This window comes from Micromys minutus (genome assembly GCF_963924665.1).
Source record: "Micromys minutus genome assembly, chromosome: 15".
In the NCBI taxonomy this organism is placed as follows: domain Eukaryota; kingdom Metazoa; phylum Chordata; class Mammalia; order Rodentia; family Muridae; genus Micromys; species Micromys minutus.
This window is the reverse complement of record NC_137984.1, coordinates 4,154,559-4,177,500: the sequence shown is the minus strand read 5'-3', so window position 1 is coordinate 4,177,500 and position 22,942 is coordinate 4,154,559. Positions and strand designations below refer to the sequence as shown.

Sequence of the window (22,942 nt, the reverse complement as noted above, 5' to 3'; positions counted from 1 at the left end):
CATCTCAAAATAATAATAGTTTATGTCTCCAATTTTGAAATCTAATTATCTAGTTTTCCTCTGGTTTCACTATTATTAACTAGTATTTCTAAAACGATATTTAAATGATGTAATAATATTGGATAATATTAGACCCCACCGCCATCTTGGTGCTAAAGAGGATGCTTCCACAGTCCTTCCTCTAAGTGTGTGCTCATGGGCTACCTCTTCATACACTGGAGAAATGAGTGGGGGATGGGAGCTTAAAGACTAATGTTCCTCCCAACAAAACACCCTCATGGGGTTGCATTCTTTAGTTCAGCTATTTGCCGTTGACTTTTGTCAAGAAATGTCAGGTGGAAAATTCCAGAAATAAAACAATCTCATCTTCCCAGACATGGTGGTACATGTTTGTACTTTTATCTTACACTACCACTACCACCATCACCACCATCATCATCTGAGTGTGTATGTAATATATGAATTCATGTGCATTCGTGTTTGTGAATCCATGTAGTTTGTGTACGTGCTCTGCTTTTTACACGACTGCTGGAGATCCGAATCAGGGTGCATATGATTATATGCCAACCACTTATGCCACTAAACCATCTCTCCAGCAGCCCAGCACCAGGTATATTGGGGTAGAGGATGACCTCAGAGTAAAGCCAGCCTGGGCTCCACATGGTGGATATTAGAAGTTACATTTTACATGAAGTAATATATACACTGACAGCTGGCAGCCTGCCCAGTGCTCACACGGCAGCTGTCTTACATTCACTATGGAGGGAGCACGGCAGCTGTCTTACTCACGCTCACTATAAAGGGAGCACAGCAGCTGTCTTACGTTCACTATGGAGGGAGCACGGCAGCTGTCTTACGTTCACTATGGAGGGAGCACAGCAGCTGTCTTACTCACGCTCACTATGGAGGGAGCACAGCAGCTGTCTTACTCACGCTCACTATGGAGGGAGCACAGCAGCTGTCTTACTCACGCTCACTATGGAGGGAGCACGGCAGCTGTCTTACGTTCACTATGGAGGGAGCACGGCAGCTGTCTTACTCATGCTCACTATGGAGGGAGCACGGCAGCTGTCTTACTCACGCTCACTATGGAGGGAGCACGGCAGCTGTCTTACTCACGCTCACTATGGAGGGAGCATAGCAAGGCTTGGGATCAGTGTTACTCGTGACCTTGTGACCTCAGTGGTGGCAATGCTATCAATCCACGTTTGCCCACGATCATCCAACAATCGTTTCCACTCATTGTGAATGTAGCAATCCTGTGTTTCATTGTTGTTTAAAAAAAATCCCACGCTGAAGTGGGCCAAGATCTGCAGTAATAACAAGGCTTCCTTGTGTGGAATTTTGAAGAACAATAACGACTGTTTGTGTCACACTTCCAGCTACCACATCTCTAATGGCAGACACGTGCTCAGTCACTAACATTGCATCCCCGGAACAGTACATCATCTCAAGATAGATATGGAAGAAGTGGGTAATGTATAGTCTATTCTGAGACTAAATTCAGACAGCTTTTACAGTACAGCAATGTACCTTGGTGTCCACATATGTTACTAATATCTTACTGTGTATAACTTAGTTACTTTTAGCATATATATAAAATGTATATATATGAAAAACTTAGACACAGACATCAGCACTGCTGCAATTTGTGACAACTGCTTAATTTTTGCCTTACAAAAGTGAGAAAGAACTGCTTTATAGGTGAAGAAAATACTGAAGAAAGCTGAAGAAGTGAGTTAAGTCTGAACTCAAGTAACAATGTTTTATAAATGGCACTCTCCACTGATAGTTGGTGCTTTATTTACGGTTTGGAGGTTGATTATGGTCACCTGTCCTGATTTTTAAAAAAGGATTTATATTATGTTGAAAAATACTGTTAAATGACAATTAACATTATAAATAATAGAAACTGCACATATTTGTAGATACAATGTTTTATTAGGAAATTTTAAGTTAACATACAAAGTTACATGTTTTATTATGGAAGATTTTTAAAAATATTTATTTATTTATTTATTTATTTATTGTTTATTTTATTATAAGTATATTGTATCTGTCCTCAGACAGACCAGAAGAGGGCATCAGATCCCATTACAGATGCTGTGAGCCATCATGTGCTTGCTAGGAATTGAACTCAGGCCCTCTGGAAGAGCAATCAGTGCTGTAACCACTGAGCCATGTCTCCGGCACCATCATGACCGTTTTGATATTGTGTTATATGGATTTGAACAACCCACATACTTGATTCTAACTTAGCCCTCTTTAACACTGCCTTCCCTTGTCTCTTGCTAAGATATTTCCTTCTCTTAAATGCCCCACCCATCCAGCGTCTACACCACGCCTGAACGTTTACATTATCTGCCTCTTATTTTCTCTTCCTTGGTTCTTCCTTTTGGTGGAAGATTTTCCCACTTTCAGGACAGCACCTGTCGTTAAACCTAAAATATCAGTTTGAAGACCTTGTGCATGCTCTAAGATCCTGTGTTCCACCCTTTGATGGACACAGGGGGATTCCACACTGGTTCATATCCTGAGAGGTGAGAAACATTGTGGGAAGATGAACAGTCATAGGAGAACAGCTGGAAGATTGGCCCTATACCATGTCACCGCGGGAGGATGTGTTTGTAGGGGCTGGTTCCAGACTCATTTAAAGGTGAAGTTCTAACTTAACACTCCATTTTTAACAGGCAATTGAAGATATACCTTAATCCAATGTGTCTGACGACCCTGTAAGAAGTAAGTGCACAGACAAGGAGCAAAAGACGTCTGCCAGCTGAGGAAAAAGGTCCTCAGGAGAAAGCTGCTCTTCCACCGTTTGACCTTCAGCTTGGGAGCCCTCAGATTTGGGACTTTGTGTTGTGTGGCAGTGAATTCTGTGTGTGTAAACTAGCTGGTTTGTGCTAACTTTTTCTGATAAATGTAAAAACCTAATGCCTTGTTGCAAAAGGCAGAGGAAGAAAGATGGTTTCATTAGAAATTTCACGCCCAAAAAATTAGTTATAGTATTCAGCGCACTGGGACTGCAGAAATGGCTCAGGGGTTAAGAACACTGACTGCTCTTCCAGAGGTCCTGAGTTCAATTTCCTGCTCACAGCCATCTCGAATGAAATCCAATGCCCTCTTCTGGTGTGTCTGAAAGGGACAATGTACTCACCTACATAAAATGAATAAATTCTTTTAAAAAATTCAATGTACTGCATATTGCAAGTGAATGTTAAAAACCGTTGAAGACATAGAAGAACCATGTATCGGTTTGTCTTGTAGTCTTGTACTAAATGAATCATCTCGGTGACAGTTTAATAGTGTAACAGTGAAATAACTCCCCCGACTAATTTTTTTTTGAAAAATGTTGTACTTTCATAGCTTTGAATGGCTCATTTCTTAAAATTAATTCTGTCACCATTTCATTATTTCCTGCCTTAATGTATTTTTAGAATTCTGTATTAATACTTACTCTGAAAACAAACTTGTAGTTGATGAATGTCCCTTTAAAATTTTCCCACTTAAAATAAGCTTCATGGCTTTCCGAAACCAAGGATAAAAGAAAGCATAGATCAAAGGGTTCATGGCTGAGTTATAATAGGCACCCCAGCAACAAATCTCATAAACATAGGCAGGAGTGATGAAGCCCATGAAAGCATCAATTAAGGTGTCAATTGTGTACGGCAGCCACGAGACCATAAACGCCACCACAGTGACCCCCAAGGTTTTCGCAGCCTTCCTCTCTCTCTTGGCCACTCTGGCTTTGTGACTCTCTGAGGATGAGTCTCCTTTGCTTCCACTCATAGAAGTTTCAATTTTTACAGCTTGCTGTTTGGCTACCAGAAAGATCTTGCTGTAGAGAATGATCATAACCAGGGTAGGTATAAAGAATAACAGGAAACTTATTAAAACCCAGTCTTGATTGACAACGATTTGGCAGCCCCCGACACAGTTTAGAGCACTTACTAAGCTTTCAATCCCCTTAGCACTGATGCCTGTGTAGAACACTGCACTGCTGTACACCAGGGGCAGAATCCAGGAGATGCTGATGCAAACTGCAGACACAGACACCATGAACTTGGTGGGATACACCAGAGGGTCCGTGACAGCGATGTACCTGTCAACAGAGATGAAGCACAGGTGGAAGAGGGAAGAGTAACAAAAAGCCGCGTCACAGCAGCTGTGAAGGCTACAAAATGTGTCTCCAAAGTACCAGCAGCTCTCGATGGACCTGACCATGCTAAAGGGCATCACAGAGATGCCCACCATGAAGTCAGCGCTGGCCAGAGAGGCGATCAGGAAATTGGCTGGAGAGTGCAGCTGCTTGAAATGGAGAACTGAAATCACCACCAGGAGGTTCCCACACACTGCCAGCACAGCCCCAAAGCCAAAGACCACATACAGGAGGACCCTGGGCCCTGGTGAATAGGAGGTTTTAATGCAGGATCCATTTATGTTCCCATAGCAGAGCTGCAGGGCTGGTTGGGAAAAGTTGCTTGACATGATTCTGCTTTTTGATGCTTGAGGGATTTCTGTCCTGCCAGAAGACAACAGTAATTGTGAGATATACAAACCGAAGAAATGAACTCCATCCTGAACAGCTGATTTTAAATATTGCCACATAACAACTCAGAAAATCAATCTCCCCATCTATAGTCACACAACTATTCCTATCTTAATGTTAAGTTTTACTGTTAGTCCCACACAAACTTAATACCAATTTTCAACTGTGCAGGAAAAGCATTACCTGGAGGATTTCTTTCTTGCAAAAGATGATGGCTAGAAATATAAGAGCATATTCTAACGGCCACCTTTAGTAGTATTTCAAGCCCTATGCTGTTTGGAGAAGACAGCCCATCCACCCCATCCATGGTGAACTCCTCATGAGGAATCCCTACAGTGCAAGGTGTGAATCCAAACGCCCACTGTTGTTAATTATAATCAGTAAGTTCTTTGAATTGTATTTCTCCGTGCATTGCTAATTGGGAGAATATTGCTGATAGCCAGGACCAAGCACCTTTTGACTGGTCTGAAAAGTTTGGTTTTTGGCAATTGTATTATCTATTTAATATTCTTAGCATGATACATAGATATTTCTACCTGGTGGGTGAAGAACTTTTATTTTAGTTCAGATGTCTAAAGAAAACAGCCCTCATTTTTGTTAATCCTACTTGTCTATGAGCATGAGGTTTATGCTCCTTTCATCTTCTGAGGTCTTCTATTTCTTTCTTCAGAGACTTGAAGTTCTTGCCATAGGAGTCTTTCATTTGTTTGGTTAAAATTACACTAAGACATTTTATATCTTTTGTGACTACTGTGAAGGGTCTTGTTTCCCTGTTCTCTTTTTCAACCCATTTATCACAGTATCAAAGAAGGCAACTGATTTGTTTGAGTGCAATTGATATCCAGCCACTTTGCTGATATTTATGAGCTGTAAGAATTCTCTTGTGGAAATTTGGGGGTCACTTAAATATACTACTATATCATCCACAAATACTGATACCTTGACTTTTTTTCCCAACTTTTATCCCCTTCATCTCTTTTGGTGTCTTATTGCTCTATTTAGAACTTCAATACTATATAGTATAGACTGGGAGAAAGAGGACAGCCTTGACTTTCTCTGATTTTAGTGAGATTGCTTCATGTTCCTCTCTATTTAATTTGATAGTGTCTGCTCTTTTGCTGTATATTGGCTTTACAATGTTTATGTGTGGGCCTCTCTCCAAGTCTTTTAAAATGAAAGGGTGTTGTGTTTAGTCAAATAGTTTTTTAGCATCTAATGAGATGATCCTGTGATTTTTTTTCCCCTTTAATTTTGTTTATATAGTCGATTACATTAACAGATTTTGGTTTTTATTTTTGCATACTTTTAATCTCAGAACAACATAAAATAAACAAAAAAATCACAACACACAACACTTAACCCTCTATTCTCTGGGAGGGGATCTTCCTGCCTTAACGTCCAAGGACAGGATAGAAGAGATTCTTGTAGTCAGGAGCAGACCAGGTGGGTCAGGTCCAGTCAAGGCTGTTGGAGGAGCCACAGGGATACTATACAGAGGGCATAGGCTTCCCAGGAGCCCTTAATCCACTTCTTCCATGCAAGAGGCATCCTCATCACCCTCCACTGGGGGATCTCATCAGGAACAGAAGCACTAGGCTTTTTTTTTTTTTTTTTTTTTTTTTTTTTTTTTTTTTTTTTGGTGACCTCATCTTCACCAGTGCCGAGGCCTAGTGTAATCATGCAGTAGATGTGGCTGCAGTCAGTTTGGGATCCTGAAGTGAGAAACCAGAGGAGAGCAGAGCAGTTTCAAACAGCAGCACCAGGTCCTTGACAGCTTTGTCGTTTTTGTCTGCCTCAGCCTTCTGCCACAGGGTCTCAACAGTGGGGTGGTCAGGGTTGATCCCTAGGTGTGTCTTAGCCATCAGGTAGCCCATTGAAGAGTTGTCTTGCAGTGTCTGGGCCTTCATGATCCATTCCATGTTGGCTGTCCAGCCATAGGTGCTTGTCACAATGCAGCAAGAGCAGACACATGCCTGTTGGAGATTGTCACTTTTTCTACCTTCTTGTCCAAGATGATGAGGGACATGAGCTGGGCAAGTTCTCCCTGAAAGAAATTCTCCAGCTCTTTCTCTACATGGTGCACTTCCTCAGGCATCTTGATGGGAGAGCCAAGTAGTAGTACGGAACATGGTGACCAGGACCACTTCCAACTTCCACGGGACGGAAGCCTAGGCTGCACGGGGGACTCAAGAGCAATGTGCTTTTGTACATTACACTATCCCTGCATCCCTGGTATGAAACCTACTTGACTGTGGTGAACCATGGTTTTAATGTGTTCTATATTTGTTTTGCAAGTATTTTATTAGGTAGTTTTGCATCAATATGATTGTCCTAAAAAAGGTAATGTACAGATTCAATGCAATTCCTAGCTAATCATAACATATTTCTTCACATACATGAAAAGACCAACTCTCACTTTCATCTGGAAAAACAGAAAAGAAGATATCAAAAACAATTCTCAACAATAAAGGAATTTCTGGGCAAATCACAATCCCTGCCTTTAAAATATACCACTGAGCACTAGTGAATAAAAACTTTATGGTATTGGTAAAAAAGACAGCCTGGTGAATCAATAGAATAGAATTGAAGACCCAGAAATACACCCACACGTCCATGGATATGTGATATTTTTCAAAGAGACCAAAACCATACAATGGGAAAAAGAAAAAAATCTCAACAATTGGTGCTGGTATAACTGGCAATCTGCACATAGAAGAATGCAAGTTGTACTGTATTTATTCCCTTGTACAAAACTGAAGTCAAAGCATACCAAAGACCTCCACATGAAACAAGATACAATCTAACAGAAGAGAAAATGGGAAAGAGCCTGGAACACATGGGCACAGGGGAAATTTTCCTGAACAGAACACCATTGGCTCAGTCTTTAAGATCAGCAATTGACACATAGAAGGTCATAAACCTGGAGAGCCTTTGTAAGGCGAAGGACACTGTCAATAGGACAAAATGGAAACCCACAGATTGGGAAACGATCTTCACTAACCTATAGCCAATAGAGGGCTAGTATCCAAAATACACAAATGTTGATTCATTCATCCTTAGCTATGCTTGGAATGAGAATTGTGGCCTCACAAATACTAGGCAAGCTCTATCACTGTTCTATATCCCCAATCCATGATTACTGTGTCTATATTTTGTTATTAACAAAATACCGATAGCCTTACAACCAAATTATTGTAAACATTGCCATATTGAAGAGTAGTGATGGGAATTGTCCATTTACTGATATTTTATGTGATGTGTCTGAGCACATCTTTTAAATACTATTTAAAATACACAGAGCTTGATATAATTTAGTTGTCAATTTAAGTATCAACCTGAAAAAACACATTTGAATTTGTTTTTTTAATTTGTTTTTTTGCTATTGTGAATTAAGAAATATTCTAAAATAGATTTATATTTGATGAATAAAGTAAAGCTTTATTTAACAATAATTCCTTTATATTAGAGGCACAGTATTTCCATAGCTATGGTGGGTAAAAATAGATTAGTTCTTCTTTGTAACGTTATGGAAGCTTTTACTGTACAAAGCAAATTAATCAAGAGCTACAGATCACTAGATTGAAAGATGAAGTTCAGCCCCGTGTCTGAGATAATAGAGACCATTAGAGAGAAGAGCTCATTTCCCTCTTCCATGGATCTGGCTCTGTGCGTATCCATGGTGTTGAAGGCTCTTGGTGTGTAACAGGCAAAGGCTTTTGCTTGATTTCTAAGAATCAGGGCATCATAGTCTAGAGGATGGACCAGTGCTAACATTCTGTCTGATCTTGAGAAAACCAACACAGGAATTTTACCAGAAGTTGGAGGATATTCCACACATAGTGATGCAGGGAAGAACTTAAGGCATTTCTAGTTAGAATTTATTACCTTTATAATCTATTCCTCTAAGAATGTGCTCTACAAAGGTAAAAAAAAAGAGCTAAAAATGAAGAGGATAGTATGTGCCTTTCAATAACTTAAGGTTCTTGTCTCTGTTACTATAAGTGCTAGTACAAAGTTTACATTTACAACAGAAGGAAAGAACATGTTGGTATAAAGACACATCTGACCCACAGGCTAGCAGACCGAACTGTCAGTGACCACAGGCTAGCAGACCGAGCTGTCAGTGACCACAAGCTAGCAGACCGAGCTGTCAGTGACCACAGGCTAGCAGACCGAGCTGTCAGTGACCACAGGCTAGCAGACCGAGCTGTCAGTGACCACAGGCTAGCAGACCGAGCTGTCAGTGACCACAGGCTAGCAGACCGAGCTGTCAGTGACCACAGGCTAGCAGACCGAGCTGTCAGTGACCACAGGCTAGCAGACCGAGCTGTCAGTGAAGTCTTTAGGAGTGAGACCACAGGACAGGAGCTAACAGCTGTCTCTGGAAAGTTGAGCAGCAGAACCTTGGCCTGTGGTTGTTTCCTAACCACAGCCAGGTGCTCTGATGGGAAACTTCATGTTTCCTCCTCTGTTAGCTTCTTCCTGCTACACACTCTTCGATTCTACTCAAAATGTATGAACATCAGACATCATGTGGCTTCATTGCATCTGAAGTGTTTTCTGACTGTTTCAGGTCTAAACCCTGCAGCAGGAATTCTACAAACCACTATGAGACTGTCTACATGGAACTATGTCACTTTACAAAGGTGTAACTTCAGCTTGTACAGAATCTTGGGTGTGGTTGGCTACCTACACAAAGATGGAAGCAAGGACTTCCTTCTCATGAGGTGTTTCCACACTGTATCTTGAAGACACAATACATATTTTAATTGAAATGAAATAAAAATCATGTTGATTGAGAAATGTTTACAGGACTAGAAAGTGGGAGCTATTCTCAGAGTAGCCAAGTTTTTGAAATATTAATACAGCCCTTCATGGATTCCAGCTTTATGTGTTTTGAGCACCAAATGTGCTTTCTTTGACTCAAAGGAAGATCGCAAATATTAAAACATACTAATATGAACTAACACTTTAAAATGTGAAATTCACATCTTACTTTAAATTTTAAAAGAGTAGTCAAGATGCAGACAAATCTCTTTGCGTTCAAGGCTGGCCTGGTCTAAATCTCAAGTGTCAGGCCACCGCAGGCACCAAAGTGAGACACTGTCTGAAAAATAACAAGACAAACAACTCCCCTCATCAAATGGATCATTTTTATTCATGTGCAGACCCTTCAGTAATCCAGTGTGTTCTCTAAAAGCCATGCTGCAAGGCAGTAAAAGCACACACGTTTCTTGTGGACCTGTTTATATCTGTAAATTGTATCTGTAAAATGGGGAGGTGTGATTACCGGGTTCTAGAAATGTGAGCCTTTGTGTGTGTTTAGCAGTTTTCAGTCACTCATCAGATCTAAGTGCTAGTGCCTTGTAAAGTTCCTTAAGGTTAAAAATTAATGTTGAAATAATGTGTAATCATGTTTGCTTCTCATGCAAGATAAGCTTTAAAGAATGCTTTGTTCCCTTCTAACCTAATTCCATGTTTGTAAGAGCTTCATTTTCTTTATGTTATTGTCAATATCTAAACATTCATTATGGGAGAAAACTGACCATGGGAGGGAAACTACACTCCTTCAAAGTACTCAAAGAAAAGAGTAGAAACTTCAGGTCAAAGCAAAAACGTTAAGGAGCATAGGGCTGCGGAAGGAGTTAACAGACAGGCCACCTGTTGCTCTGCTCTGTAATGTACAGACACACTAAGAAGACTGTGTTTCAGGACAGCCTTTGAAAGTCAGATCTCCTGCTGGGTGAGCGATTATGGGACCTAGCTAGATCACAGGTTTAGTTTTACCTCTGACCATAAATCCTAGTCAGATTTCAAACCTCTACAGCGATTGTTTTAACCTGCAGCTGCCTCTTCAGAGAATAGATTAGTTCTTGATGAATCAGCCCTGAAGACTTTGCCGCTCACAATAAGCTTTATTGCCTTTCGAAACCAAGGATAAAAAAAGGCATATATCAAGGGGTTCATAGCTGAATTGTAGTAAACGCACCACACTAAGATCTCATAGATGTACGGGGGAGTTATGAAGTTCATGTAGGCATCAATCACAGCATCTGTAATGTAGGGCAGCCAGGACACGAGAAACGCAGCCATGGCAATCCCCAAGGTTTTGGCAGCCTTCCTCTCTCTCTTGGCTACTCTTTCCTTGTAGCTCTCAGAGGAGGCCTGAGGTTGGTTGGCTGTACCCTCTATCTTCCTAGCCTGGTGCTTTGCCACCAAAAATATCCGGCCATATAGAAACACCATGACAACAGTCGGCAGAAAGAACAACAGGAAACAAAGTAAAACCCAGTTCTGATTCAGGGGAGCCTGGCAGCCTCCCACACAGGTCAGAGCAACCACCAATTCCTCGATCCCCTCCTCGTTGGCTCCTGTGTAAAAGATGGAAAAGCTGTACGTGACAGAAAAGAACCAAGAGAGAGCGACGCACAGTCCCGAAACCGATCTGGTGAATTTGGTCGGATAAGCCAGTGGGTCGGTAACAGCTATGTACCTGTCGATGGAGATGCAGCATAAGTGAAACAGAGACGCAAAACAGAAGGAGGTGTCGAAGCACGTGTGGAACTTACAGTAACTGTCCCCAAAGTACCAGCAGCTCTCCACCGACCGCACCGTGCTGAAGGGCATCACTGTCACCCCGACCAGGAAGTCGGCACAGGCCAGGGAGGCCACCAGGAAGTTCGTCGGTGTGTGCAGCTGTTTGAAGTGGAGGATGGCGACCATGACCAGTAAGTTCCCAAACACTGCCAGCAGCGCTCCCAAGCCAAGGACCGCGTAGAGGAAGGCTCGTGGCCAGGGTGAGTAGGAGCTTTTGATGCAGGACCCATTCACGTTCTCGTAGCAGAGCTCCATGGATCCCGCTGGGGAGAAGTCGCTTGCCATTGCCCTCGGTCTTGATCGTTTTAAACGCCCCGGGCTTCCATGCTAGAACCTGAAACAACATGGGGTTGACAACTTCAAAACCTCCTGGGGAAACAGAAACAAAAACTCCAGTTAAACTGAATGTAGCCTTTGCACTCATACTTTCTGCCTGCTGTCTCATGCCCATGTTAGTCTTTTCCAGAAATGCTCCAGAGTTGGTAAGAAACAGAAACTTGGGGCTGGAGAGATGGTTCAGTGGTTAAGGGCACTGACAGCTCTCCCAGAGTTCCTGCGTTCAAATCCCAGCAACTACATGGTAGTTCACAACCATCTGTAATGAGATATAATACCCTTTTCTGGTGTGTCTGAGGACAGCTATAGTGTACTTATATATAATAAATAAATCTTTAAAAACAAGAAACAAAAACTTGTTGCAGAGAGCTATTTTAAAACTCAAATGTATTACTAAGTAAATGAACAGTAAAAGTACATAGTCTAATGCTTATTTTATGTTATATTATATCTTTGAACTATTATTACTATATTACCATTATTATCCTCCTGGAATTTAAATTATTAATAATTAGAAAAGTTATTTTCTGCAGATGTAATCTTACCTTTTGAAATTGTCACTAGGATTGAGAAATGATTTGGCCATCATTGGCTGGATTTTATTTACTTCTTCCTCATCTCCCCAGAGTAGACATTGTCCAGCAATCACCGACTTGGTTCTGCTTTTTTTTTTTAAACTGGAAAAAATAAATTACATATCCTTGAAATTGTAATTTCAAAATCCCCATAGTATAGAGTGTGAAGGCTGGGAAGAGCTTACTCATAGTCACCTTACGTACACTTGAGGACTGTACTTCATCTGTGACTTACTGTCTTTTTGTTTTGATGATTTGAGCAGCTGGAAGTGTCCTGGAAACCTATTACCAAACGGTTACTAAGATAATCATTATGAAAGTATTTCTTAGGAAAATACTGTGTGAGTTGTCTAAAACCAGGGAGAATTAAAAACAACAACAACAACAACAACAACATAACTCTCCTTGTACTTCAGGAAGCTTAGTTTTAAACGGGAGTGAGTGGAAGCATCTTGGGGTGTGTGTGAGCAGATACTTGTACATCTGCTGAGTCCTGTAAATATGCAAGCATGCTGACACCCAAGGTACTGACTGATAGTTCCGGGTGTGTTTGAATCTGGTTTTAGAAGACCTTACAGTGTAAAAGGCTTTCTAAAATGTACCAGACAAGCAAGGGATTAGTTTCTACTTTGTGAGTAAGAGACGCCTGGATTTTAATATTATTCATCTCTATCCCAGAAAATCAACTCTACTCAAGGTCGTTTATCTCAGGTCACGTGTGTTAGAAATTCAGGATTTTCAGACATCAGACGTGTCTTTTGTTTTTACCACTTATTTTGTTAATGGGTTTCTCTGTCTACAAGTTTTTAAATGATGCGTGTGCTGTTACAAGGTTCACAAATTGTGTTGACTTTGATTTATACAGAGCTCTAATTGGTTTGTTTTTCCAGAATGAACGTTCCCCTTTTAGGCACAGTGTACCTGGTCACGCTTGGGCTCCCCCTGGTGGTAACTCTCCATGTTTGTACATCAGCATGTCCAAAGTTACAGTATCTTACTGGTGACCTGTTTTCTTTCTAGTTTCCGTCTTCGAACAAAGTCCACATGTGTTTTGGTTGACTCTCAGGAGAGCTAAAGTATTTCACTCTAATTTTTTTAATTTTAAATGTCTGTGTAATGAATTCTGAGTCCTCGGTCTTTGGATAACCGCCCCATGCCTCTATGTCCACCCAATGATGGTCTTGTGCAAGAAGCATGGTTGTCTTTCCTAGTTCTCTATCCTTGAACTCCAGAATAGAAACTTTCAGTCTCAACAGTCTCTTGATCCTTTCCCTTACCAGAGACGCAAAGACTCCAGGGCAACAAGCGCCTCCAAGATCCATATTGTTCTTCAGTGGAGTTCTTTATTTCTAAGAGAGATCAGGATTTCTTAAAGAAATGTTGTTCCCAACACTGGGATAAGGAGAGGGAAAGGGACAACCAAAGCCACGTTTATGCCGGAAACTAAGGAGGAGATCTTTGTTAAGGTCACACCGTTCCATGAGAACACTGCTGACAATGTGGATAGGCACCTAGTACACATCTCAAATGCCAATGTAATAATGGAGAATAAAGATGGATAAGTAGTCAGAAAGGAGACTAACAAGGTCACAGTAATTAAGGACAGATCTGTATATAAGATATAGTAGAGGAGGAGGAAGAAAAGAAAAAAGAAGAGGAGGAAGAAGAGGCAGAGGAGATGATGAAAAAGAAAGCTAGTTTAGCCAAATAAAGCTGTGAGGGCCTCGGTATAGCTGCATTTGCCTCTATAAACGTATTATTGAAATAGTTTAGTCAACACAACAGACACATTTTCTCTAAGAAGTGGTTTACTGGTAAGAGAACAAGATAGTCATACCACACCCCGTGACAATATCTGCTAAAAGAACTGTCTTAACTTTTTAAAAATTTCTTTTCATAGGGTGGGAATTCTCTGTAAGCAGTTGTAGCTGAAGTGTTCTATGTACTAACCTAAAAAATTAGTTTTAAAACTGAGCCACATTATGCAGTCACTGATAATTGGATATTAGCCCCAGAAAGCTCTGAACACCCAAGAAACAATTCACAGACCTTATGAAGCTCAAAAAGAAAGAAGGACAAAATGTGAAAACTTTAGTCCTGCTTAGAGGAGAGAACAAAACACTTACGAGAGGAGGTACAGGATCAAGCAGAAGAGCAGGGATTGAAGAGGGGAATCTTTCAGGGGCTGCCTCACCTGGGGATCCACCCCATGTGCAGCCACCAGGCCCAAGCACTATAGCTGATGCTGGGAGGTGTTTGCTGGCAGGGACCAGACAGGGGTGCCTCCTCAGGGGCTCTGCCAGAGTCATGCAGCAGAGCATGCTTGCAGCTAACCATCAGACTGAGCACAGGGACCCCAGTGAGGGTGCTGAGGGAGAGGGGAATTAAGGAGCTGAAGGGGGTTGCGGCCTCATGGGAAGAACATCATTGTCGACCAACCAAATCTCCACAGCCCCCTGTGGACTAGGACCCCAACCATTGAACACACACTGAGAAGCCATGGCTCCAGTTGCATATGTAGCAGAGAATAGCAGTGTCTGGCAACAATGTGAGAAGAGGCCTTTGGTCCAGTGAGGGCATGTTTACTCAGTGCAGGGGAAGCCAAGGCCTCTTCTCACATTGTGGAGAGGGTGATTGGGAACTAGTGCACCCTCGTGAAGACACGTAGAGGGGGAGGGGGAGGGGAGCAGGGTGGGGTAAAGGGATAACATCTCAAATGTAAATACATTAAAAAAAAAAAAACTAAGCCACCTAAAAAGTACATTTTAGCTGTCAAGACTGATGTAATTTGTGCATACTGCACAATGGCACATTGTACCCACACAGTACCAACTTCTGCCTATCATAGAATTGCTGTAGTGAGTACAAACTGTGTCAGTGTGGTGATGAAGTTTCAGAAAACACCTCCTATCGCTCACCTCCCTTCCAGCCCCCCACCCACCATGGGTGGTGAAGCAAACACTTCACAGATGTAGCAGTGGTCGAATTTCGTATAGTCAGGGTAGCAAACAAGAATCAGCAGCATTGGCATGACGTAGCACAGCCAGCCAGGCTTCAGTCTCAGCACACGTCAGAAGGAGGGACCCAGAGGGACACGAGGAGCAGTTCTCAGCTGTATCTCTCTCGGTGAATGTAAGACCAGCAAACACTTGAGACCAGGAAGCATTTAGCTATGCAAGCAAGCCAAGCTCAGCCCCTGTCACTGTCCTTGGAACCCTTCTCATGTTCCCTGCAAGCATCACGAGCCCTCCATGGGTCTTGCTCCAGCTCGTGAGTCTGTCTCAGCTGATGTCACTCTGCCAATTAAAGTCCGAGGAAGTGGCAAGAACCCCCCCATCTCACCGCCAGATGTTTTTCAGTGCATTTATTTCTGTGGAATCCCAACAAATGAAGCAGGCACAACGTAAGACAGGCCAATACATTCCTGTGATTAGCGAGAAATCCTTTGTCACGTGACCTGTCATGTGCTTGCTTTAGCAGAACATCCTCTGTTCTGTGTCTGCTTCAGCTAAATGTTCCTTCTGCCTTAGCCCTTCACCTGTACCAACTTCAGCTAAACACTCCTTCACTGGTTTGTCCAGCAAAACACCATCCAACCCAACTGACTTTCTAAAGAACCCTTAAGTTCCCACTTCAAAGATGCCTTAAGATCATATAAAGGTTCTGTACTGTAGGCTCGGCCTAATTAAGTTTAACTCATCTTTAAGGTAACGGTGTAACTAACCTCAGGAAGCCTTGGGTTGACAGGTGTGTGGTGGTAATGTCCTGTATCCCTTCATTCCCCTGACCCAGAGTAAAGTATGGATATATGTGTGTATTATGACAACCATTTGCTACAGTAAACGGGTGGAAATAAAACCTAAACAAAACAGGATTGCATATGCATTAGAAGCAACATATGGCTGCGGCTTTGAGAGCTATCCTGGGTCAGTTGGTTGCAGTGAAATGATTTCTTTTGAAACTCTGTTGGGGTTTAGCTCAGTGGTAGAGCACTTGCCTAGCAAGCACCAGGCTCTGGCTTCGGTCCTCAGCTCCAGAAAAACAAAACAAAACAAAACAAATACCTCTGTCAGCAGCCTCTGTTCCTTTCAATAAAGACAGAACAACCCATTATTAGGCAAGACACAGAAACAGAATGCACCCGGGCACAGCAGACACATAACAGGTGATGGGGACAGAACAGACACAGAGAACAGACAGGCAACACAGACAGGCCACAGCCCACAAACTCCAGCAGACAGAGGACGTGGGGAGAGAAGTGGAGACTTCACGCTTGCCTTTGCTCTTGGTCAAGGTACTCCAAGAAGTCTGTTCTCACTGCTGAGTGTGGCATCACACACACCAGGAGGATGAGAAGAAAGCAGTTGCAGAGTGGGGAGGCTGAGACGCAGCAGCCAGAGAGCCACAGCACACAGATGCTGATGCAGAGGGCTGCCGAGGACCTGCTGAACAAGTTTTGAGTCCATATTGATTTTCCTCTATTTATAACCCTTTTAAAATATTCAAATTAAAGTATAATCCTATTGTCTCCTCCTCCCTTTTCCTCCTAAACCCTCCCATGCCTCCCTTCGATCCCTCTCAGCTCATGTCCTCTTTGTCTCTAGTCATCAGTGTCACATATGCACATCAACACATAAATATGGAATGTTGTATTGTATCCCCTCTCATGTTGTATTGTATCCCCTCTCACATTGTATTGTATCCCCTCTCATGTTGTATTGTATCTCCTCTCATGTTGTATTGTATCCCCTCTCACTCTGTATTGTTGTATCCCCTCTCATGTTGTATTGTATCCCCTCTCATGTTGTATTGTATCCCCTCTCATGTTGTATTGTATTCCGTCTCAAATTTCCACATTGCAAATAAACAGCCACATTAAAGTGCTAAGAAAAGGAGCCTTCAGAGGAGTTAGTGACTTTACACAAATATCTACTTCTTGCTACTCTTCCACCTCCAAGTCTATGTCTGGATGGCATCTACTCTTCCTCTACTGTTTCTATTAACATCCTCTGCAAATACCCAATAACCTGTGAGCTCAAATATGCAGCTGAACGTCTCAAGTACAGAATATCCCATCACACTCTCCGGAATATGAGCTGCTTCTATGCAGGAGTCCTGTGGCGCACCAGCCCGCTCTACATTATTCTTCCTTGATTTTAATTTGCAGTATACATGGGCTTTAGGCTTAGATAGAAGATGGAATGGGGTTGTAGGCAAGGGGCATGTGTGTATAACTAAGTTGTCTCTGTTAAAGTAGGATCTGGTTCTTTACGATGGTTCAAAGAAGTCTTTATTGCTGAGAGAGATACCAGTTGCTATAAGATAATGATCCTGCTGTCATCATGGGGTGATCTGTCCGGGAGGCCCTGCTGTTCCTAAAATCCAAGGTGACATCAGGTTTTGGGTAAAGTCTCATCTTTTGGACACATCTTCTGGAGGTCTAGAAGTTTACCTGGTAACGGTTCTCAGTAGAAGTGCAGACTGTCATTATTATCATCAATCACCAGAGTACACAAATGGGAACGAGATGATTCATAACAAGTCTTCACTTTCAGGCATCTCCTAAATGTCACTGTAAGATAATGGAACCGCTTTTCCCAGGTCACATGGAAATACATTAGTGACTTTACAGTTCTGCACTATGACCTGAGAAAAATGTTACCTGAAATCTTGTTGTTTTGGGATGCTGAACAAGTCAGTTGTGGTAAGAAACTTCAGGAAGACTGAGTTGGTGAGGATGTCCAGGAACCATGAAGTAAAATGGCTTCATGGGATATCTTCTGGCTTTCACAGCTGTGCGAGGTGGTCTTCTGATTGGTTGGGCTGTGAGTACTTCTTCTATCATATCAGTTTCTGGGAATTTGCTTGTTGTATTAAATGTGGTTGTTTCTTTCTCAGGAGTAGAAGTCACAGTTCATAGTTGTTACGCTGAGCTTGAAGTGTCTCCTTGCTTCATGGCATGCTTGTCTGGGGAAAAGTCTAGTGTAAGTCTGATATTTCTGCCCTTGTGTTTGATTTGATGCTTCTCTTGAGTTCCTCGTAATAGTTCCTCTGACTGAATTCGCACTCTGATATGCTATGGAAACTTTCCCTGCTCATGCTATTTGGAGTTTCTACCCTTTTCCTGTTTGTATCTCTGGCTCATTCTCCATGTTGGGTAGTTTTCTGCTATACTGCTAAATAGTCTATAAATTCCACTGGCTGTAACCTCTGTTCCTTTTTCTATTACAAATTCACAGGTTTGACCTTGGGAATGAATCTTGAACTTTTAGAAAAATCACTCGTGTTCCTTAACATTTCTTATGTGTACCTGCTTTAGTTTTGTTTCCACTTTGTTATCCATTCCCCAAAGTTGTTTTTCTATGTAACATTGTCAGTTTACAATGCTACATGGTTTGGTTCTTCTATTCCATTGGCAGTGTCCTTCTTCTTAAGTGTTTCTGTTTGGCTGTTTATCAATGTTCGAATCTCCTTGCTGAATATTTCCCCCATTCTTTGGACCTTCACCTCCAATTACTGTTTTCTTCACTTTGAAGATTGTCTTGAAAAGGCTTAAATAGGTTCCCTTAATCTGAATATCTTTATCTTCTATATGATTGGTAATTATTTTTAAAAGGAAGACTAAATTTTTCTCAGACATTTCAGCTACTTCTGTAGCTTTTGGGTTCCATTATAGTGGAGATATATGGTTTTTTTTTTTTTTTTTTTGGCTGGAGATGAGTTATAGGTAGGTGGTTGGGACATATTCTTTGTGGGTTTTGTCTGGTTTGCACATCTGGAATGGGTTTGTATTTTAATTTTAACTCCCCCCCTCTTCCATTTGGTTGCTTTGGTTTTGGTGACACATCATGGATGATGTTAGCTTTGGATACTGGTCAGACATGATGCTGAATGTCAGGTATTGTTGCTGAGGTTACCCTGCCTTGGCTATCGGCCAATTTGACCAATGTTTGTGCCTAACTATAGAGCACCAAGGCAACCAGGAGTATAAAATATTGGACCATTCCTTGGATTCTGTGAATCTGCTGAGGGCACAACACCATTAGTTCCACTAATATGTCTATCTATTGTTCAGAGCAGGAGCAGAACTGTACTTAAAACCATAGGTCTGAACTAACTTCTAACTATTGATTCCTAATCCTACACTCACTAGACAGAGCCCAAATCTCTAGAGCCATACTTTACAACTATTGTCGCCAAAGCTATAGTCTTTAAGGGGATCCTTGGCAATTGTACCTGAATTCCCACCTTGTACTGAGTAGGCGCTACTGGGGCTACAGGTATGGTCATATAAGAATCAGAGATCTAGATACATGATGTTGTCTTATCTCGATGGATCTGAAGGGTTTGTCCTGATATCTCATCCCACTAAAGACAGAAATCTGATATGCAGTATTCTTTGGTCCAATAGAAATGGAAGTCTTCACCAAGAATACATTTATCAAGTGATGATTCAAAAAGTTTGGGGTCAAAGGATGAGAAACAATTTGCCAAACAGATGGAAACCATAAATAAACAGATGGAGGGGAACTTAACCCAGTAACATGGCTACTCTGGTAAGGGATCACATCAAAAGATAAGATCTGGCTGGAATGCAGACATGTCATACACCATCAATCCCTCTGGCTGGAGTACATACCTTCAATCACAAATAAGAACATCGAATTGAGGGGCAGACAGAGTGAAGAATCAGAGAAAGATTTGACCAAATGAGTCAAAGATGGTATCTTAGTTAGGGTTTTACTGCTGTGAAAAGACACCATGACCAAGGCAACTCTTATAAGGACAACATTTAATTGGAGCTGGTCTACAAATTCACAGATTAAGTCCATTGTTATCAAGCAGTAACATGGCAGCATCCAGATAGGCATGGTACAAGAGGAGCTGAGAGTTCTACATCTTCATCTGAAGGCTGCTAGTGGAAGACTGACTTCTGGACAGTCAAGGTAAGGGTCCTAAGCACATACTCATAGTGACACACCCACTCCAACAGGATCACACTTTCTAATAGTGCCACTCCCTGGGCCAAGCATATACAAACCATCACAGATGGGATATGTTGAACACTCACAAGAACAGACAGGAAAGGGAGGATACTTAAAAGCAGGCCAGGGACAGAGAGTTCAGTTAAATTCAGTTCTGTTTGGTGTGGTTCAGTTGAGTGTTGTTGAGCTCAGTTTTGTTCCGAGCAGAACAGTTAAGTTCATTGCTGCTCAGCTTAAAGAGGAGTTTGAGCCAGAATATCTGAGTTGAGCCAGCCAGCCAGAGTTCAGAAAGAGCTAGAAAAACTGAGTTCATGCATTCGTAGGTTTGGAGGCTGAAATATTCTAGACCTAGGTTAGCCCACAGAGTCTGTAGCTGAAACTTTCAAGGTTCAGGCCTGCAGAAGATCATATTGTAGACGTTTCCAGGCCTAGGCCCAGGGATAGTTGGAGAGAAACACTCAGCTTAGCCCACGCTGTTCGCACAGGTACAGCTCTGGTCTCACCGCTTCTTCTGAGAAAATAAAAGTTAATTTATATTTACAAACAGATGTGGGATTCATTATGTCAAACAGGTACCAAGACAAATCTAGTTAGAGATGATAAAAGCTCATAGTGCACATTACAAATGGGGCAGTTCACCAAGACGACGTGAAAACTGTAAACATGCATTAAAGTCAGAATGCCTAATTTCATGAAACAAATACTAAAGGCCACATACATCTTGGAACATCATTAGAGATGGGACTTTGGTACCCCATTCTCATATTTAGATAGGTCTTCCACACCAAAAATAACCAAAGAAACGTTGGAACTAAGATACACTGTGGATTAACTAAAAGATATGGAGAAATGTTACCAACAGAGAGGGAATATTTTTTTTTTTCACGGCACATGAATCGTTTAAAGTTGATCAAATTATGAGACACAAATTAAATATCCACAAATTTTAAAATGGAGATAATTCTTTGTGTCCTATTGTATTAAAATGGAATAAAAGTAGAAAATAACAAAAGAAACTACAGAAAGACTTGAACACTAAATGACACACCTTTGAATAGTGGCTCATTCAAAAAAAATCGTAGAGAAAATTTTAAAAATTCTTCAGAGACAATGAAAATAAAAAGACAATCTCTCAGGATACCTGGCCACAACAAAGGCAGCCCTAGAGGACTCCTTATGGTAATAAATGCCCCATTCAAAGATCTGAAAAATCTCTCTTTTTTGTTATTATGTAATAGAGTTTATTTATGGCATAAAGAGGGCAGCTGAAGGGGTAGTAGAGACAGAGAAAGGGAGAGAGTGGGGGGGGGGAATAGAGGGCAGTCATGCACATGTAAAGAGAGGAGGAGGGGAATGGGGAGTGAAGGGGAATGAGGGAAGAGGGTAAGAGAGCAATACTCAAATAAACCACCTAAGGATGAGCCCAGAACTGTGGTAAAACAACAAGCAGCCAATTACAAGCCCAATAGACAGCAAAAAACAGCAAAAATTAAGAAAGTAATGGAGCCTAAAATAACAACACACAAAGAACCAGTTGTTCTTTATAAGTCAGTAAGACTGACAAACTCATAGCCAACCTGAAAAAAAACAGAAATTAACATTAGAACTGAAAAAGAGATTATTACAACAAACAACAATGAAATACAGGATATTGTTGAAAATATATACTCTCAAAAGCTGGAAAAAAGAAGAAATGGATAAATTCTAAAGCCATATCCTCTACCAATGTGAAAAGCCAAAAGGCACAGCCATTTAACAGACTCATAGCTATAAGTTTGAGGTGAGGTTCAAAAGTCTCCCCTCAAAGAAAAGTCCAGGGACAGATGGATTCACAGTGGAACTTTACTAAACTTTCAAGAAAGAGCTGCTATTAATTCTTCTTTTTCAAAATACAAAGTGAAAGAACACTATCAAACTCATTACACAAAACTGTATTATTCTGATACAAAAACCAGATAAAGACCATTTTTTTCCTTGAACATAGACACAAAAATTTATTTCACAATACTTACAAATTAAATTCAGAAATGCATTAAGATCACACATTTTGACCAAGTGCACTTCATCCTGGATTAGAAAAGTTTGCTTCAAAATACTTAAAACAGTAAATGCATTGGTCTATAAAGAAGCTTAAGGACAGAAACTACATAACCATTCCTTATAATGCCAACGGGGAATTTGACAAAATTTGACATGCCTTCACGATAAAAGTCCTGAAGACCATTGTCCTAGGCTTGACTGGAGACTATCTCAAAATAATAAAACCATGGCAACTATGGTGGTTTGAGTGAGAATGGCCTCCATAGGCTCATAGATTTCAATGGTTGTTCCCCAGTTAGTGGAACTGTTTGAGAAGAATTAGGAGGTGTGGCCTTGTTGGAGGAGGTGAAGTATTGTTGGAAGAGGTGTATCACTAGGAGTGTGCTTGATGTTTCAAAAGCTGACACTAGGTGCAGTCTCTCTATGTCCACAACGTATGCATCAAATGCCTCAGCGACTGCTCCAGCACTATGCCTGCACACCACCATGTTCCCTGCCATGATGCTCATGAATGAACCCCCAACAACTGCAGACAAACTTCTAATTACGTACAATTACATACTTCCTCTTATCAGCTGTTCTGGTCACGGTGTCCCCTCACGGCGATAGGCTAGTAACTAAGATGGCAACCTTACAGTGAACAAAGACGGGCGGATACTGTTGAAGGTCTGCTCTCTTTCTTGTCAATAGAGTTTCAGAAATCTTAGCTATAGTAATCAGAAAGACATGAATAAAAATAAAAATAGGAAAGAAAGTCAAACTATCTATATTTGCAGATGTCATGATTCTACATGTAAAAAACCCCTTAGAATCTACTAGGACAACATTTAGATTTGATGAACACTTAAAGTTGCATAATT

The 22,942-nt window shown here is 41.3% G+C and overlaps 2 protein-coding genes across 2 annotated transcripts; both read right to left on the bottom strand.

The window, feature by feature from the left end:
- Positions 1-3,453: 3,453 nt before the first annotated feature.
- LOC308430177 (trace amine-associated receptor 8c) lies at positions 3,454-4,488 on the bottom strand (the record flags this gene model as incomplete). The annotated part of the gene is made up of 1 exon (XM_080929308.1): positions 3,454-4,488. One exon carries the CDS (start codon positions 4,486-4,488, stop codon positions 3,454-3,456), a length of 1,035 nt encoding a protein of 344 aa, XP_080785434.1.
- Positions 4,489-10,384: 5,896 nt separating this feature from the next.
- Positions 10,385-11,431, bottom strand: TAAR9 (trace amine associated receptor 9; the record flags this gene model as incomplete). Its single annotated transcript, XM_080929307.1, has 1 exon — positions 10,385-11,431. The coding sequence occupies one exon, from the start codon at positions 11,429-11,431 to the stop codon at positions 10,385-10,387; it is 1,047 nt and encodes a 348-aa protein (XP_080785433.1).
- Between the last annotated feature and the right edge of the window lie 11,511 nt (positions 11,432-22,942).